General features: G+C 42.4%; 1 protein-coding gene and 1 long non-coding RNA gene across 3 annotated transcripts in view; one reads left to right on the top strand and one right to left on the bottom strand.

Moving 5' to 3' along the window:
• The window catches only part of SMAD9 (SMAD family member 9), a 35166-nt gene continuing 15421 nt past the window's right edge, over window positions 1–19745 (bottom strand). Inside the window, exons 3-7 of one of the 2 annotated variants that reach the window (XM_021541906.3) lie at window positions 14484–14741; window positions 11640–11777; window positions 9642–9863; window positions 5263–5519; window positions 1–915 (exon numbers count right to left, since the gene is read on the bottom strand). In XM_021541906.3, the coding sequence (XP_021397581.1) occupies window positions 772–915; window positions 5263–5519; window positions 9642–9863; window positions 11640–11777; window positions 14484–14741 (1019 nt within the window). In that variant the 3' untranslated portion in view covers window positions 1–771. The remainder of the gene's footprint in view (window positions 916–5262; window positions 5520–9641; window positions 9864–11639; window positions 11778–14483; window positions 14742–19745) is intronic. The other variant, XM_021541909.3, reaches the window with a different exon arrangement.
• Window positions 11828–17907, top strand: LOC110476729 (uncharacterized). Its single transcript, XR_002466471.3, has 3 exons — window positions 11828–11867; window positions 12692–12804; window positions 17823–17907. It is a non-coding gene; the product is annotated as an uncharacterized LOC110476729 (long non-coding RNA).

Genomic DNA, 19745 nt, shown 5'->3' with positions numbered 1-19745 from the left:
TTTTTTTAACTCATGGGCATATATTTAATTTTTTTTTTTTTTTTTAGGAGCGTGTTGCTTTTCAGTGCAGCAGTACCGTACCGTACTATGTTAGCAGTATCAGATTACTCAGATTGTCCAGAATGCTCTGAGATAAGGTTCCTATGATGAACATGCTCCCTCCTCTTGCCAAATCCCAGGAGAAACAGTGTGCATCAGCTCTTCGGATTTGTTGTCTCATCGTGTTTTGCAGTAGGGAGACAGACTGGAATGGCAGTTTAGTCCTTCAGTTCACTAGATAAAAGTCATCTGTATGCATAAGTCCTGTGCACCACCTCAGGCCCTCTTCTGGACTAGAAATCAGGATGTAAGATGAATAAAAACGGCACAGAGATCTGACTTTGGTGGCTTGCAGAAGGGTAAATTTCACCTGCTAGGAACAGCTACAGCCAGGTTTCTGAACCCACGTTAAGTGTTGGGAATTTGCACCATTTACTGGCTTGGCTGGGGAATGAAGATGCTCACAGGAAATGTTTGACACTTTGCAGGATTTTGGCTTATTTTGTAGTAGAGAACAGATATGCTATACCTGAATTTCTAAACTTATTGTACTGGCATCAGAGTAACTAGAAACCACAAAATGAAAAAAAAAAAAAATTAAAAAAGAGAGTAGACTATGTATAGATATATTTACATCTACATACATCTACATAGAGAAGCTTCTGTTCATGGGAATTCTATAAGCCACTGCCTGCAATAGCATCCATTCTAAGGGAATTCTAGAGATGACTCTTAAGAGACTGAGGAAATGGGGTTGTGAGGTGAGCCCATCTGTGTCAGCACCTTATCCAGCCATTGCAATGGTCCATGCAGGTGGATCTCAATCCAGCAGGGTGTGCTTGTAACATCTTGGCGATGATACTCTGCTCCCCAGCCCTATAAAAAGACCAAAAAGTGAGGTGTTTAAAAAAAAAAAAAAACAAACCCAAAACATTAAATCATAACTCCAGTGCTGATAGTCTAACACAACTAGATAGTCCACCACCCAAGTTCCCAAGATTTCATGCTTTATCCTAGGGATAATTTTTTCTAGAAACTTTTCTCTCTTTTAAGGTCATTGTCATCATAATTACCAGGGACTCAATGCTATTAAATTAAAAATCTCAGTCACACTTCCAGGTGCAGAGAACAACTGGCATGGAAAGGCCTGTTTCCAAGCTGCAAACAGCCCATGGGGAATGGTCCCTGTTAGCACCCCAGGGACATGCCCAGGAAAGTCTGGCAGACTGCTGTCTGGCACCGACAAAAAGCAGGCCAGCCTCTTTCATTAATAGGAATTAGGAATGATCCTGGGCACTGCTTCATGTACTGGTAGAGATTCATCCTGTCACTCTAAGACCTTAGAATTTCTAAGTATTTGTCTAAACCTCTGGAAACTTCCAGGAGTTCCTATGTACCATACTTAGCCTATGTATAAAATTTTCCACAGGTTTTCTATCCTTGAATGTCCTCTTTGTGAACAAGAGTTCCCAGCTGTCTGCTGTGGGAAGTCCTGCATTAATTTCTCCAGCCCTCTTGGGGAAGATAACGGATATGAAGCATCTGAGAGAAGGTGGGGATGGGGTGCTGGCAGGGAGAAGAGAAAACCTGAAGTACCCATGCTTCAAGGAGCAGGCTAAAGTTAGAAAAGGCTTCATGGAGCAGGCTTAAGTTAGTTTTCTCCCAGGGGGTGGTTGGGCACTGGAACAGGCATCCCAGGGAAGTGGTCACAGCACCCAGCCTGACAGAGTTCAAGAAGCGTTCAGATAATGCTCATGGGTGTGATTCTTTGGGATAGTGCTGTGCAGGGCCAGGAGCTGGACTTGATGATCCTGATGAATCCCTTCCAACTCAGTCTATTCTATGATTCAAGCAGGCACAGTGTCTAAGCAGTGCTAAGCAGGCAGCCTGACGTCACAGCAACACAAGGCATGTGAGTCACAGCCCAGAGTCTTGCAGCTCACCAGATGTCTCACTGGCAGAACTGAACTCAGATTTCCACAGGGCAATGTGCAAAACATGGTCACACTACAGAATGAGGATCTTCATTTGTGATGCTGATCAAACACTGAATCATACTTGTCATTATGACCGGCAGGCAGGTTGGTATTCTTGTCATGAAAAAAGGACATGGAAGTGTATTAAAACTGATGGCTGCCAAAGTCAACAAAACTTGAGAGTGCTGAGCAGCTCAGATAACTGTGGCTGCCAGCACAGCCACTTCTTTAGATGATAGCTGGAAAACTAGGATTAACACTAAAATGAGACATCAGCATAAATGGTCTGGATAAAATCCATGCTAATTAATGAAGAAAAGGGGAAAGAAAGCAGAAGAGTAAGATATGGACCCACCAAAGCCCAAACAGACAGCATTTTTCTGAACTGCAGAGCATTTATCAGACTAGAAAGAGCCTGCATTCACAGAACCTCAGATTGACGTTCTGTAAATGTTTGCATAAAATGCCAGCACAGTCAGACTTCTGAGATGGTGAAGTCACAAGTACTCAGCTGCAGTGAAGATACACAGCCAGGAGAGCAAATATCAGAGGAGCTGGCACAACTTGCTGACAGGCAGGACAGATAATCCAGAGGAACATCAGTTACAGGATTCAAGCACAATGTGACAGATTTGGGGGAGCCTGGCAGGCGGCTGGCCATCTCCCTCTGCTGGCAATTCCCAAACACTCCCAGCGATGCTGTCTCAGGCTGGAGCACTCCCAGGGGAAATTCCAGGAGGGCAAGGACCCTGATGCTCCCTGTATATCACTCGTGGGTTGCAGGCAGCCTCCTTCACCCCAGGACTAAGAAGAGCCCAGAGCTGGAGTTCTCTTACCGAGGGAATGAAGCAAATACAACTTTCAAAGCTGCACTGGTGTTTTCCACAGATGGTGGGAAAGCGATACCGGTACCCCCATGGATCCTGCTGCTCCTGACAACACTTCCCACCTCCAGTGGGCAACAGCTCTCTCCAGCCTAGGCTCCATGTCCCAGAGTGCTGAGCTTTCAAGTCTGCTGGGTGTTCCCCTTAGCCCCAAGACCCAGGGAGATGTGGGAGGGATTGAGCTGGGTTCAGACCTCAGTTTGGAGAAACTCTCCTTTGTGCTTCGGCTGCCTCAGCTGTGGAAAGGTGGATGGAAGCTGCTGTCATTGATGATACACCCACATTTGAGCTCCTCTCAGCTGCTCTGTGGGCACACAAAGGGCATCAGAGGGGACAAGACCTTCACTTCCCACTGTCCCATGCCCTGCATCCAAAAGATGACATAGCCAAGTTTCTCATGTCTTGGTCCCTTACCTATCCCTGCCTCGCAGCTAGTAGCTCAAGCATTGGTGGGGTCAGAGGCAGGGTCTCCAGCCCTTTGGGCTGTAGGTGACCAGCAGTATCTAGACATGAGTCAGCAGAGAAGTCACAGCATTGCCCTGCACATGAAGTCTCTCTTAGCCTATGGCTCTGACAGACAACAGGTCCCTCTGGGCACTGCACCTCCAACACCCAGGGTCACTCCTGACCCCAGACTGAATGCAGGACGGCTCACTCCTTGGGAGGAAAATATTTTAGGAAGATTGAATACAGGAAAGCATATTTGCAAGCCAGGAAGAAAGAGCCTAGATGAGATTTGCATAGCAATTTTCCAGACATCATGGGAAAGAGTTCAAAATAACTCCTTGCACTGGTCTTCTGGTGCCTGAGGCACAATAATAGCTGCTATTATTTCAACAGAGCAAGGTGATAATATGGCATCAGCATTATATAGTGCATCAACACCACCATTTCTGCTGCCATGCTGGGCATGGAGGCAGATAACACATCAAAGAGCCTGCCCCTCAATCGCTGAGATAATGAAAATATTGCATAACTGGCTACACTGCCTTTACAAACAACATGCCCATTCATGTCTTCCATTAAAGAAAATGCTGTTTGTTTGGTTTCTTGCTTTCTTTTTTTTTGCCCTAAAGCTTGTATGTGAATAAGGTATCAGTTCACTCCTAAGAACAAAGCAACAGCATGGTCATGGGCATGGAGATTTTGGCTTGGACTCTTGAGAGAGATTACAGGGCATTCTTAATGCTCTTGAAGTCTTAGGATGGCTCCCCAAGGATGGCTAGAAAAAGTTAGACCAGAAAGATATGTAGGACTCAACTCATCAGCTGTGTAGAACTCAAAGAAACTGGACTCAAGCCTCAAGCACTTTTTGGTATCTTAGATGAGAATTCAATCATCTCAATTCAGTCATTTGTATAAAAACAAATCTGCATAACAAAGGAACATACTCAAGCCATTTTTTGGTACCTAGCAGGATCACGAGCTTTTAATGGCACAACTGCTCTAGTTTGCAGGCTGAACATTGCTGCCAGCTCTCCCCAGCAGCACTATAGCAAGTTGGTCTAGCATCATCTGGAAACTATCTTGAAACATTTGCCATTCTTTGGGGGTTAGAAACTACAACAGGCATGTAAATAAATCTTAAGTGCTAAAAGGAGTTGAGAGATCTTGTTCTGGTGAGAAGGCCATTCAGAAGATTTGAGAAATTCCCACAAAGACTGATAGATTTCCCACAGAGCAGTCAGACTGTGAAATTCAAATATGAAGGACATCAGAACAGTAATGGATTTGGTAGCCTCCTGTCTCTTCCAAATAACAGAGGGAAGGTCAAGTGTTCTTTTGGGTTTTCTCTTCTGCTTGTAAGAAGCCCTTCTGGTTGTGTGGCTGGCCAGAGTGAGTGCCATCAGAAAGTAAGACAATATTTGTCAGGGACCGGGCAGATGGCAAACAAGCTCAGTGAGGGATGACAAAGGACTCAGGGTTTCTTGATTGAGACAATATATATCAGTCTATGGTACTAGTGAGACTGTAAATTAGGACATTATTTTTAGATCAATAGCCCTATCAAGCTCTATTGCAAACCAGTAACAATAGGATAGATCACAACTGCCTAAGATGTGTGCTATAGCATTGATATGCTATTAAGCTCTTTTGAGTTGAGCTTTTTTAACAATCAGTGGGGTAACACCACTATGTATTCTCAGAGAGTCTGTGGAGCACCTAAATGTTGTAATCTAAGAGATTTTCAGGTTGACCACAAAAGCCATTGATTTTGAGCACCTATAAGTTTAAGGCAATACTGGAAAACAAGCAGTATGAATTGCAATTCAAAAGCTGGGTATCTACATCCTCCCTTGGAACAGATTTGATGGGATCTAGTTTTGCACCAAAGGATGCAAGAGAAAGCAAAAAATCCTTACTTTAACAAAGCTCATTCGAATCGTACACATCTTGGTCAGCTCATACACCACTTCGAAACCATGATTGACTGACTGGGCAAGAAGCTGGGCAAAGAGCTGGTTGTTGAAGATCTTGAGGCTGCAGCCACTGGGGATCTTGCAGACCGTGGCTGGGTGGAAACCATGCTGGTAGTTACAGTTGCGGCTTTGCACAAAAATACTGCTGTCACTGACACATTCGGCATAAACCTCCCCACCAACATAGTAAAGATGAACACCTCGGAAAAAAAAAAAAAACAAACGTATTATTTCTCCATTGTTCACAACACATTTTATGCCAGTAATTATTTTACTGGTTTGGGCATACAAGCCGAGGATCCTTCCAGGATCTTTGTTTCTCAGTACAGGTTGTTTTACCTAACAGCATAGTACTTTATGACAAAATACACATGCATAAACATCAAACACATGTCAACAATATCCTAAACATCAATCAAAACTATCCAAGACCTGAAAAATCACTTTTGCATTACACAGATAAATGTAGTTTTGCTGTTAAGCAAATGCACACTGGCCAAGACCCATTTCACTGCACACTGTTGTTTTACTACAGGATCCTACTGTCATACATTTAAAACACAGCATGGTGTGTACTTAAAATACTTTTCTGTATTTTGCTTTATCTGCCACATGAGAACCATGTATTTGCATTTACATGATGTGACTTACTCATCAGATCCTGTCCCAAGTGACTTTTAGCAAGAAAATTACTGATTTTCTTCTGAACTTCAGTGCCCAAGTGACTTGCCAATACTAACTCAAATTTTGACTGTGACTTGGGGAAATTAAGGTGGAAGCACTTCTATCCCTTCAGAGATTCGGCTCCACAAAGGATATCTGCTTTCATGAAAACATACCTGAACTGGTGGGAGAATTTATCTTAGCCTAATTCAGCAACCTTGAATTTGGGGATCATCTGTAAGATGATAACTGTGTAGATGCCTTCTCTAGCTGGTAGACAGAGGGAGGCACTGTGATTCACTCCATCTGCTACAGAGTGCAGGCTCAGAGCCAGCTTAAAGCCATGGAAGTCTGTGCAGGTGCTGAAAAGGCTCACCCATTCCCTTCCCCTGCTGACACACCTGCTTTCATGCTGGCAACAACAGCTGAGGATCGGGCTGCTGTCCAGGCTGAGGAACTGGACCAGCTAATAAACTTAAAAACAAACAACCCAAAATTTATTTTCAGTGAGATTTTGTGAGCTCTTCATCAGTACAAATGTGGCAATGGGGATTCTGACTGCTTGACAAGTGAGCATGAAGCCACAACCTGAAGGGGGACAAGTCATCTTGTGAAAATGCCCAGTCACCCTTCCCATGGCTAGGTTAGGGGAAATGAACCCTTCCCATGGCCAAAAGAGGTGAAACAACTCAGTTCTTTGCTCTTGTAAAAGCCACCACTAAATAAAATCCTCCTCTCTAATATTAGGTATGCCCTTCAAACACACACAAATGTTCACAGAGCCTCAGTAGACTGCCTGCAAAGCTACTGGTAACTGCTGTAATAATGCAGCTGTAATTAGTTTTATTCCTTGTGTCGTACATACAAACAAAGACTGGTTACGTATTCCCAGTCTGTTCATCATTCTGCAGGCATAACAAGGGGCAGCAGCACATCCTTAGGAGAAAACCAGCCTCTAAACAGAAGTGGGAATGGCATGGGAAAAAGCAGGTTGAGTGAGAAAAGAATCTGGGAAAAAACACACTCTCCCATAGTCTTCCAAGGTGACTCAGATGGGAACCTTAAAGTCTGTCTTCAAGCCATCACTTGACTTCTGAGCACCCACAAGATCTGAAATGAGCTGCGAGTGTCAGGGTTGTGGCTCAGAGCACACCCTGGTACTACACTGGGAACAGCAGTGACAGGAAAGCATCAGCTCCAGCTGAACCAGGCACTGTGGGGTGCTGCACACCATGACTATTGCCACTTAACCTTCCTTCCCATGGAAATGGATAAAAGGGAAGGACAGAAAGGATCTTGATGGAGTCCATATAGCTTTCTGAAAGAATCAGATGAAGTGACAACAGAGGATAGGGAGAGAAGACTAAGGACATAAATGTGCACCACATTTCAAATCTTCAGGTGTAGCTACTGACTTAGGGTCACCACAGGGGATGCTAAGGTGGAAACTTTTAAAGGTTTTCAAAGTATAATAAGTTTCATTTTCTGAAAAATGAATGCTTTCAAAGGCATTGCCCAAACATTGTGCTACAATAACAAAAATATCAATGTCATTTCTGAAAGCAGAGATTACAAATTGGTTTTTTCTCATGAACACTTTAAGAGCAATAAATACAACATTAATCAGTGTGTATTGTATTATTCTAATATTCATTCACCAGAGGATAACACCCTAAACCAAGCAGCTAAATACGTATTTGTAGAAGACCAAATCAAAGATCCATATGTTTTAGTGGTATTTCATTGCCTCTGCAGAAGCTGAAAATTCAGCAGACTCCAAGCATCCAATCTTTTTGACACTGATCAAAAGTTCCCTTTTTGTCCTTGAAGTCTGACTGCTGAAACAGGTCCAATTGCTCATAGATGTTGCATTGTGTTCTGGATTGTTTTTAGCTTTGATGTGGTATTTCCAGGAAATGGTTTCACGCTGATACTCTAGATGACAATTCAATCACATATCCTTATCCTACTGAGCTAATCTTGTTTACTCACTCTTTTTTCTCCCGCATTAACATGTGACAATTGTATCCATTTCAGCAGCTTTCATCTGTCCACCATGCCTTTGAACTATACACTTCTGGAGCTGCTCTGTGCTCTTCTGCAGGCCTGTACTGGTGCCACTTGTATTCCACTTGTATATGGTTTTTTAGGATTTGCATAAACAGGGAAGAACAGTCAAATTAAGGGTCTCTGATATACTAAGCTCCTCTCTTGGCAACCTGCTCCCAGGTTCCCTTGGGTACATTCCTACTGTAGGACTTTAAAGGACTTTAAATCCATTAAGACAGATCTCCACATTTAAATGGATGATGACAATTAGCATTTACCTAACTTTATTTCTGTTCTGTCTCTGTCTTTTGGGGCAGAAAGTCACAGACTGTAACATTGCCAAATGACAGCTGGGATCTTTTGTCATTCTTCCTTAAGGGCCAGGCTCAGCTTTGATCTGCAATCCCTCTGACAGCTTTAGGATGCAAAGCTTTGCTTTATTTTCTAAGTAAGTTAGAACTAGATGTACAACACATTTGCGCTCCGCTCAATGAACCATTGTGGCACACACTTGAAGCATCTGCAACGTAAGTGTTTTTCATTCCAGGGAAAAGTGCAAGAGCTTAGCACAACATTGCCTGCTCCAGCCCTCAGGTTCACTGCTGTTTGCAAAAAATGTATCACATTTGTCTCAGAGCTTCCTCATATTCAGTCGCTCAACACTAGACTATCAAGAGCCAATTAAAATATTGCTCTAGGTCTGGGAAATGAGGTGAGGTTGACAAGATAATAGGAGTAGAACAATTAGAGTTAATTAGCCCAGTGGGAAATGCATTCCCAGGCAGCTAAGGGTGAGAGGCTGGGTTGGCAAGATAATGAGTCTAGACTGGATATACCAGAACAGGCAAAGCTTCATCTGCATGGAGAAGTGGCTGGCACAAAGCTTCTGACTCACCACCACAAACAACAGTAGGTTCTGGGAGAATATCAAACCCTACATGTACAGCCCTGGGGAGCTGGGATGGAGTGTGTGTGGCCATGCGTGTCCAGGTGTGGTTTCCTGGTGCTTGGCACCAGCAGCATGTCACACTGCATGCTGAGGGTGTATGTACACCTGAGCTGGAGCACAGAGCTGCACCAGCAGCCACTGGTGGGAGAACACAAATCTTCGTTTTACCAGTGAAAAGCTGACAAAGCAGGGAATCAGACTGGTGGGGGAAGGGAAGCTACAAACACAATTCTACCAGAGTTCTTCAGCTAAGTAACTCAACGACTAAGTGTTTCATCCATCTCCCTTTGTTATTTGGTGGGAGGAGAAGCAGCCCTGAGGCACCAGCAATTATCCTTTTAGTGGCATTTCAATGGCAATATTCCCAGTTGCCAGAAGCTCTAATAAATAAAATGAAAATACATAATGCTAAATTAGAACACACAACTATAAACAACATTTTTCTCTTTGCTGGCCAAGTAAATAGCCTTTGTAAGGAGTTACTCTGCTGATTGTTATCCAGTCAGAAAAGAATCCTCTGCTTTTCTTCTATTTCAGAAGTAATGTCAGAGCTTTGATTTTAAGGCAAGCACATCTGATGACTCAGCAAGGTTAGTTAATGCAATGCATGGATCTTCTGAGCTCTGAATATTTTTCCTGAGGAGAGGGGATTTCCTCTTACCTTTTCCTATGTGTCTCCTGGTGTTTTCTATAGTAGAATTACGGTTTACATTTGAGAGCAGACCCAGGCAGAACCTGTTTTTGTTATTTGAAGGGTCTGTAAATCCATCTATAAGGATACTTCGAGAGGAGGCCTGGAAAGTCTCCCCTACCCGGTTGTTGAGTTCATAGTAGGCAACTGAGCACCAGTGTTGGGGTTCCTCATAACAAACAGGCCGAAAGTCTGTAGGAAATAAAGTTAAGCAGCTGCTCAGGTTTCAGTAATATTTTAAAAACAATCTTTCTCTACTTTCTTTCATTCCCTCCCACTCCCAGTCCCCCACCTCTTCATCTAAACAGTCACTTTTATACTTTATCCCAACAGCAGCTTCCATTGCTTCTTGATTTTATAACTAAAGTCCCAAACATGTAAAAGGTTGGTGCATCAGCTTAACTCTAAGCCTCAAGGACCTCCACTTCTTCTTAAAGGTGGAAACTCCAGAGCATTAAATCAACCACCCTGACATTCCTTGCTGAACTGGGGCCTGAACTATACACTGAAAATAGTAAGGGATATATCTGCTCTGCACACCAGCAGGAGATAGGGATGACAGATGGGCTCAAAGCAAGTCAAAACTGAGCCAAGTTTTTGGTATTAGGCCTTTAGCCTAATACCAAACTCTGCAGTTCAGAAGTAATAAATCACTCCAATTTTTTGCATGCTTTCAGGCTTTCCGCTTCCATGTGGGACTGTAAGCAGAAATGTCAGCAAGGTCATTACTTTTGGATCTATCTCTGCCCAGGTTTTCTAAGTCAGAGACAGAGAAAGACTCCAAAATGTAACAGAATCTCTGAGCCTCATTTGTTCTACAGGAATTAGTAGGAAACATTATCCTGCCTACTCACCACAGGCATGTGAGCCCACCTGCCCCCAGAGCACCTCTGTGCATAACCTCTAGTGAACTTCAACTAATACTTACTAGGATAGTGATCAGGGATGGTAGGCTGTGATAAAGAGATTAAACTAGCTTGACAATTTATTTATAAGTATTGGTGTCTGATAACTTGTTATTATCCGGCCCTTCTGTGTCCCCAACCGTAATTAGCACTACCCCCTCACATTCCTTCTGCTCCAGTTCCATGCTACATACACACTCCTCCCTGCTTCAGAAGGCTGGCAATATTTTTTTTAATGTGCACGTGTGCGCAGTGTTCAGTTCTCATTCTAGAAATGACATTTCTTTAGGAACACAATATGATGGACTAAAAGAACAATGGTGATTTTTCATTGCAGTAGGAGGAAGCCAATGCAAAAGCCAGCAGAGGAACTCCATTTCCCCTTCCAACTCTGCAGCAATGGGCTCTGAATGGTAGGGGCATCAATATTAGCCACTACTAGTCCAAAGGTAGCAGAGGCCGTGCTGGAGAGGTCATCAAGTTGCTTTGAGGGGTGCAAGCAGGACCCCTTCTTTGACCATTAATGCCTCTCCCACTAAAGAATTCTTATAAGATGACAAAGACTTTGGTCTTCTGTCAAAATATCCTTGTACTCCACTAGAACATGTCCTTTTCTTTTCAGTACCATAACATTAATACAAAGACGGCAGTAAAAAGGTCCCTACCATCAGGCTTTTAAGTGCTTGAAACCTATAGCTGAAGGTGATAAAGAGTTTGATATTGATACTGTTTTTGTGTGTTATATTGCCCCACCATCCCTGATTTGATATGTTTATCTTTACAATGTAGATAACAGTGTTTGCTTGAATTAACAGCTTTTTAACTGTAATAGTCCATGGATGCAAGTAAGGTCTAAATTCTGTAACTTTGTACATAATTAATGGAAATATTACATCAACCTATGCTGCTAGCTAATGGATGGGTCTAGCACATAGCCTTACTGCAAAAGTGCCTGAAACTTATTATTACAATCATTAACCCTTCTTGTGCAAATAACAATTTTTTTAAACAATTTTTTTTCTGAACAGTTTTTATTTAAAGAATAGTACAAATGTTTATTTACTTTCAGCTTCTCCATCGGCAGATTTACCTCCACTGGGCAAAGACAGCACGAGCTGACTTTCAGCTATTGCATCCATTGACCGTCCATTGTGGATTCCCGGAGGTTCTCTTGCATGGTAGGGTGGAGGTGGAGTTTCCACTACAGAAAGAAAGGAAAAACGAAAGGAGAAAGAAAGGAAGGAAGACACCTAAGTCAGTATATTGGTATATTCCTTCTGTTTTTTTCCTGGTGAGTATTTTACTACTTCAGTACTGTTTGGCTTGAGAAGACTGGAAAAAGCACAAAACTGAATCTGACCTCCCTTCAGTCTCCAGATTAAGACCATTGCATGTTCAGCAAAGATGGGAAGGAAAAGCTGTCATGTTGGACATGCAGTGCTTGAAAGAGAGAGGGATGGTCACAACAGTGTCTCAGGCTTAGACCCATGTAAAATCAAGTTCTCTATTAACACCAGTTGTTACCCTAAGAAAGTAATGCAGTTTCATATGTTATTTCCAGAATTCTGTCTTTAATTTAAAACTTGAGGAGGATGATTTAAGAGCAAAACCTAACTGTGTTTGATCCTCTGGGAGGAAGCTCTCTTTCTTCATAATCTATAAAAAAAGCCTATAGAAAGCTATAGAAATCAGACTTGACAAAACTCCCTCTGGATTTGCTCTTTTTTCCTCTGTTCTAGAAGAGAAGTCTGTCCCTCTCTTGGTTTGTTCAGTCTCCCATCAAAGAGTAATAGATGTCATGAAAACATTGGGAAGAAAAGTATCAAGTCACAATTGCTCAGCTCCTGATTTGTTTCATTTACAACACTATGAGCTAGAAAACAGAAGGTTACTCTACAGTGGGGATTATCCAGAAAGGCTGGAGGCCTTAGAAAGTTAAATTAAAAAGGAATTAATTTTCATATTATAAAATGAAAACGTTCAGTGCAGAAGCACTAAAAGTGTATAGTTTTGCCTCATTTGAACAAAAATTCAGTGGGCTTATATGAAAATTATAGTCATATACAAGCTTGCAGGACCAAGGGCCTCTTTAAGAATGGTTTAACTTGGTTCCAGACTGAAATTCCTTCTTGTGTTTGGAGTCTGTTGGCTGGCCATCAAAATGGAGCAACTTGACCCAGAGTGGATAACTGTCAACTGTATCATGAGACAACCACTGCATCTTACAAGTAAGCCATGCTATTCTATTCTAGTAAAGCACTGTTCAATGCCTAGGAATTTCATACACTATATGATATTTCTAGCACTTAAATGACATAACCTTCCAACAAAAAACAGTAAAACAAAATCAAGAAATAGTGGGAGAGAAAATAGGATATAGAAAGGAATATAATCCCCAAATCACATGGTCATATGGATATTTTTGATGTCTACTGCTAAGCTAGTCCCATTTAGATCTCCTTATATCCACTAAAGAAAAATAGGAACCTGCAGACACAGTGTATTGGACACATACAAGAAGATGCAATGAATCTTATTCTAGGAGTGTCTGTTTTCCTCCACTGGTTACAGGGAGAGTATAGACAATTCCATGAGATGCAGAACCTGCTACATCTATATGTGGTCACAGCAATCCCTCTATAGGTTCTTGATGTAACTCCAGTTTGCTTTAGCCTTTCATCCCTGATTGTTACACAGGCAAATTATGCTTATCAGTATGCCGTGTGCTGTGATATACTGAAGCTCAGGTTGAGCCACTTCCATTATTAAGTAGCTTTGCAAGGTTCCAGGTTCAGTTAAATGCACGAGTCAGAGTCATTACACAGCTGGAATGGGCCTGATTTACCTGTCAAGACCAGCTCCACTGAATCCAGCCTAGTTACACACAGGTGAAAGAAAAATACTGGAGAAGACAAACAAGTCTTGCTACTTGATGAAATGTTTCAGTGTTGCTAAATATGATTTACTCAGAAATGCAGATCTAGAGAAGAAATGAATGAAGGAACATTCAATGAATGAAGAGGGAAGGAAAAGCATCACACTGTGTTGAAAGTGTTCAGCTTAAAAGGAAGTTCAAATGCTACAGACACCTTGTAAAATAAACATCTTCTTGCACTTAAAATGAAATAGGCATATCATTAAGGACCTGAATTTAAATGCTTCATAGCTGAGACACTAAAATCTTAAATTACAAGATTCTGACCTGAATTTATCTTTGTGAAAAAGCTGCCATAACTGAAACTATTTGAAAGTTAAAGTTACCATATTTTGATATGAAAACTAGCTCTTAGCTGTGTTGCATTAACAGCAAATGCACAATTAAATTTTCAGGTAATTAGAGCTGTACTAAGTCAGGAGTTCACAACACAAACAATCTGAGCGACATAAACCTGCTAATCTCAGAACTGTGGAACATGTTCCAAAGTCACAGGAACTTGCCCGGTGACTTCTCCAGGTGTTGGGCCAGATTGTTAAACACCTTAACTTTCTGAAATTTATACAGTCAGTAGGATTGCCATAAACTTAAAAAACTTTCTGGACACCAGTTTCCCCATTTTATCCTGTCTCCTTGATGGAGTTTCTAAAAGTTTATACCCTGACCATTCTAGGTCCCTAACTTAGGTCTTGCAAGTGCTCTTTTCTGCCACACCTGCTTCTCTCCTCAGATTTTTCCCCAGAGTAATCATGACATCTCACCCAGGCACTTCTAGGAGCAGGATTACTATAGTTCTCAATCTCTTGAGCATCTGTCAGAAGGACTGAGAGACAATATACAGGAGACAGTCACAAGAAATCACATTCCAAGTCCATTCTATCCAACAGTTCAATCTGCAGCTACAGTCTGGGGGGAGCACAGAATTGTCACCCAACCTCAAATGCCTCAGAGTGTCCCAAAGCTCATTCTTACCCATGAGCTGATAGGGACTTCCCGGTCCAGAAGAGCTTTCTGGTGAGTTGGGGTAGCTGATGCTGTTAGGTGACTGGGAGAACATGTGGCTGGGGGATGATGGGAAAGGGGTGCACGGAGGATGCTGGAAAGAATCTGGATAAGTGGCATTGTGGGGCATCAGTGGCTCACTGTGCAGAGAAGTGTTTCGAAACTTGGCAAGGAGGCTGAGGTGAGGGTTAAACTCGCTGTGTCTTGGAACGAGTACAGGAGGTAGCACTGAAAACAAAAACAACAGAAAAAATGGTTAAACTGTGCTCTTGAAAGTATATCTTGTTGTAAGTTAAAAAGAGGCATATTCCATGCTGCTCAAATATTGGTCTCTATATACAAGTCATTGAAGAGTAACAAACTTGTCCAAACCCAAGAATCAAAAGCTGAATTCCTGGACACTGTTGTCCAGATCTGCAGCCAGTTACAGCAGTTCCACATGCAAAATGAGGAATCTTGACTTGAGAAAGGTACCATAAAATTCACAAGTACAGCACATCTCTCCCTTTCAAAATTACCTATTTCTCCCTTCTTCAAAAACTGAACACATCAGAAGTTTTCTAAATATTATCACCAGGATGTGCCAAATTCACAGCCAAGTTTAATAACAATTAATAGTGCTCTACAATACACTGCATATTTTATTACCAGCGCGTTACAGATGAGCAAAAGGAAGTACCGATATGAAGCCAGACAGCAGACCTAAAATGTTGTCAAGTACTTGAAAATGCTGCCAGACAGACAGTTGGATCTCTGAAAGGAAATGTAAATGGCAATTCAAACACTGCAGCAATATCAATTTAGGTCTTGCAATATAGTTAGAAAAGATCAAGCAGAAGAAGGCATATGTCAGTGGTTGTTACTTAAGACATGAAAACTGCAGGCCAGAAAACTGAAATCCAAAATAACCCACTTAAAAATTATGCTAGTAGAAGATATTGCCTATCCGCAAACTCTCTTAATTTTCATCCCACACTGTCAGTGCTGATAACAGCATAGCCCCTATGAGAAACCCAAAGCTGATCCAAATTACTTTGGACATATGAAAAACAAGAATAGAATTAAGATTTAAAACACTTTGAAAATCCTGACTAGTGAGATACCTATGAAGATGTTAACCCTGGGCTGGAACACAAGGAGGCTTGCTGACTAATTTTTAATATAAGAGTTCAACCTGAGGCTTTAACTGTGTCTTCCATAGTCCTTGGTGGTGAGAGCAGTCCCTACATGGGTGATTCCTGTACCCCAGGATTTCTCTATTGGTTACTAGCTCACATAGTGCCTAATTATCTTCATTAAGGCTTCTAACACAGGTAGGGGGAATGAATTCCCAGTTGGTATCATACAGACGTAAAAGCCACCAAAGAAGGAGGCAATTTGAGTTATTGGAGAAGAATGAATTGTCCCAGCATCAGGGACAATTCAGCAGGCTTGTATTGACTAACCTAGTATCCAGAGTTCCTCTGGCCTAAAACCCAGCAGCACATCACCTTCCAGTCTATCCTTACTAGTTTATGTAAACAAATAGCAGTGCATGCTCTTGTTTTTAAATGTTGATGGGAACATACAGTTTGAACATGTTTTAACATATTGCTTGGGCTAAAAATCTGTCTAGGTAAGGCAAATTATTTTTAGGTAGGTTAGCTAACAACTTTTAATTACAGCAAACTCTCATTTATCCAGCATAATGAAAGAGTGGAATAATTGCTATTGAATAAAGCAAATAATGTATAGATAATGCAAAACATATGCATGAGAAGAGGCTGCAGGAACTCTGCTTGGAATGCACATCAGTTGCTCAGAGAGCTGGGACATTTACAGTACTAACAAAGGGTTTACAGCTTCTTGCTCAATGTAGCACCATGCAGTAGAGGCAGGGTTAAACAACTTGTCTTCCACCCACTGGAATATACCCCTAGGAATTTGCTAGTCACCCATGACCTGAAGAACTGAGCCCTAGCACTATGCAAAAGATTGGACTGATGGCAGGGAGTTCACTGCAGAAGTTATCTTCTCACCTGCCTGGAAACACAGGCACTGGGATACCTGTTAAAACACCACAAATGCATGGTTCTCTGGCCCAATGCATTGCTAATTAGCCTCTGGCCAGGACAAGGACTGGTGCTCTAGAGACTACTTTCTTTCCTTCAGCCTCTCATATGCCCCTATTTGTGGCATGAAGAGTCTGCTGCCACTTTCTTAAGTCGTTTGGTAGAGAAAGGTATTTCTGCTTCTTTACTGTTCTTTGAGCTTTAAACATCCAGGTAGGACTCATACAAGCAATACAAGTATTCACATCTGGCATGCACTGCCCAGTCCCCTGTGGATCTCTTCACAGGCAGTGGAGAGGAATAAACTCTTTAACTGCTATATACTGGGACAAGACCAGTACCATCACTGCAGATATGGTTTTGATGAGCTGTATTCCTCCTATCCTGTGCTCCTGTGAAGAGCTCCAGGCTGTGAGCTGTTGCTGCTTCTGGAGTTTTCCTCAGCAGCTCCATGAAGCTGGTATGATGCTTGTCAGGTCAGCTGCTGATCAGCCAGCTCTGACTGGCAACCTTCAAAAATGAGGAGCTGGGGATCCCTTTGCACTCAGCAGAGGTGCTGAGCAAGGGGCAGCTGTGTGCAGCAACACTGTGCAGTGTTGAGAGGCTGACACCTCACTGTGGGTACCACAGCTGAGGGAGCTGCTTCCTTCAGCCCTGTGAGAACTCAACTCCTCCTCTAAATGAAAGCTGAGAATCTGGATGTGTGAACAGCGCTTGCCAGGGAAAGCCTTTGATTTGCCTTGAGTGAGTCAGCAGGAAGAATTTTCAAGCCTTGAACTCCTTCCCAGCTCTGACCATGGCACTCTTAATTTCTGCTCTGCTGAATAGCTTGTTTGCCACCTCACTCACTCTTTCCACTGACTGTTCTGTGACTGCCTAGAGGGCTAAAGTCTCTGTGGTGGGGAGGCGTTCAGAGAGTTCTTGTTTGTGGCTTAGAGTACCCCCAGGGCCTCGTTCTCCTTGTTATTTTGGTAACATGTCACTCTCCAGGGCTCAACCGCTCTGAAGCAAATGTAACCAGAGGCGTAAAACTGAGTAACTGGGTGTGTTGGGACCTGTCTATCCTCATGAACTACCCACATATTCTCCACTCATTGGGGTCCTTTTCTTCTATGTGCTACTGTCCACCAAAAGCCAGAGGTGGATCCTTCCTTCTATGCATGCTGAAGTGTTGATGATCTTTGTTCAACTGAAGACAAATATGGTCATGTCCTAAGTCCTGTCACTGCTTTTCATACCTTTCTCCCATTCCCTTTAGCTTCAACAGTTCTTGCTGGGAACCTGGCTGTGCCTGTGACTTCAGATGCTAGCAAGCAAACCTACCTGCCTCATTTTAATTTCAGGTACAACATCCACACTGCGATTTCTCACACATTAATCCATCTCTGCATAGTTTACTACTTTTGGAGACCGCTCTCCAGTAAGATACATCTCTTCCCTGTGCCCAGGACTACTCCCAAGCACATGGCCAACAGTGAAGCCATCAGGCGGTCTTCCACCTGGGAGGCTATCATATCTTAGTCCCACTCAGGCTTCATGAAAGCAATCAGTTTGTCTAAGTCAAAAATTCTCCTGTCCACAGCAGCACTGCTTTCTAACTGGAGCTGCATCTCACCACTTGCATTAGTGCAAGTTCTCTCTCCTGCTGCTGCCCCAGAGCACCTGAGTGGGTTGCACTCTTTGCTATACAATACAAATATATCCTATAGCTGTGAGCTTCAGCTTCTGAGTTGCCCCTGTATGCAGAGTTGTAGGAGTGAATACAACAGCCTGAGAACAATTCCTGGGTCCTGTGGAGAACTGGCACAGCACAGCTTGTATCCTCACAGCTGCAATCACTTTCACCTCCAAAACAACGTGGCCAAGTCCAAAGTGCCCAAAGTCCCTCCTGTGGGCTAACCCCTGCACTCTGAGAGCTGCTAGTTCACGCAAGTCCACGTGGGTGAAAGCTGTTTCTGGGATCATGTTACCAATGCATCAGTACCCAGACCTGCACCTTGTCCCCTCTTCTATTTTACTAGCAGAGATACTGCCAGTGTGCTGCGCAAAAAATAGAGACATCTTCACAGCTGAAAGCCTCTGAGTTTCAGGATCAGAACAAGAAGCTTTGACAGCCATTTAACAGCTGCTGGACAATTCCATTAGCAGTGTTTGTTAGCTGGCACTGAACAGATGAGAAAACCAGGGTTGAAATCAGCACCGTTCAGTGCTGTCAGCCTCTGCACCGAGGAGACTCCATTAATTGCACCGAAGTAACACCAGAAGAAATGAGAAGACACTAAAGACTGCAGCCGGCAAATAAAGAAGTGCAATAAACAAAAAAATGGGATATTTTATGAGCATCTTTTCTTAAATTATTGAAGAGTTTACTTTAGCAGTGCATGAGATCAGCTCATTCCACTGAAAACTGTTGACAATAAGCACCACTCAGTGTAGCTGTAAAATATAAAAGTTTTGACAATGTTTACAGCGGATCAGATACAACTTCATAGTGACAGCTCTGCTGCACTAGAAGGATTATCAGAAAAGGAAGCAGCCCCTCGTTAACAAATGTTAACAAATGTCTTTCCCTTATTTCATCTGTGAAAAGAAACATCCCACAGTTCACTTATCTGATTCTAATGTCACCTCAGAGTAAAGTTCATGCCAGACAAGGATTAATCTCAGAATAAAAAGTATACACTTACCAACTGTATCCATTAGTAAATTAAATTACCATGATTTTTGGCAGTAAGGGAGAGCTAGGTTAGACATTAGAAACCATTTTGAACTGTAAGGATAGCAAAGCAATAGCTTCACTTGCCTGGGGAGATTGTACAGCCTTTATCACATGGGATTTTTAGAGCTCATTAGGAAAATATCTGTCAGGAACGTACCTGGCAATTTGTTTTGGTTTGGGAGTCTGGACAGAGGAAAACAGGATGATTGCTCAAGACTTTTGCCAGCCCTGCTTTCTAAGATCCCTATAGAAGTCAGCACTGAACACTAAATTTTTTTAACAGCTGTTTCATTGACATAAAGACCTTTCAGTGAGGTCGTAAGTTTGTAGTGCAATCCAAAGAGGATTATCAGTAGAAAATTTCAAATTTTTATGGGAACCTGGTGGATTTGTTTGACATAAACTCTCCATTTAGGTAAACCAAACACACCTAAGGCAGGCCACCAGGTATTTTAGGAAAAA

This window comes from Lonchura striata, chromosome 2, assembly GCF_046129695.1.
Source record: "Lonchura striata isolate bLonStr1 chromosome 2, bLonStr1.mat, whole genome shotgun sequence".
Classification (NCBI taxonomy): Eukaryota; Metazoa; Chordata; class Aves; order Passeriformes; family Estrildidae; genus Lonchura; species Lonchura striata.
Note: the sequence above shows the minus strand (reverse complement) of the source record. Positions and strands in the feature narration are given on the sequence as shown.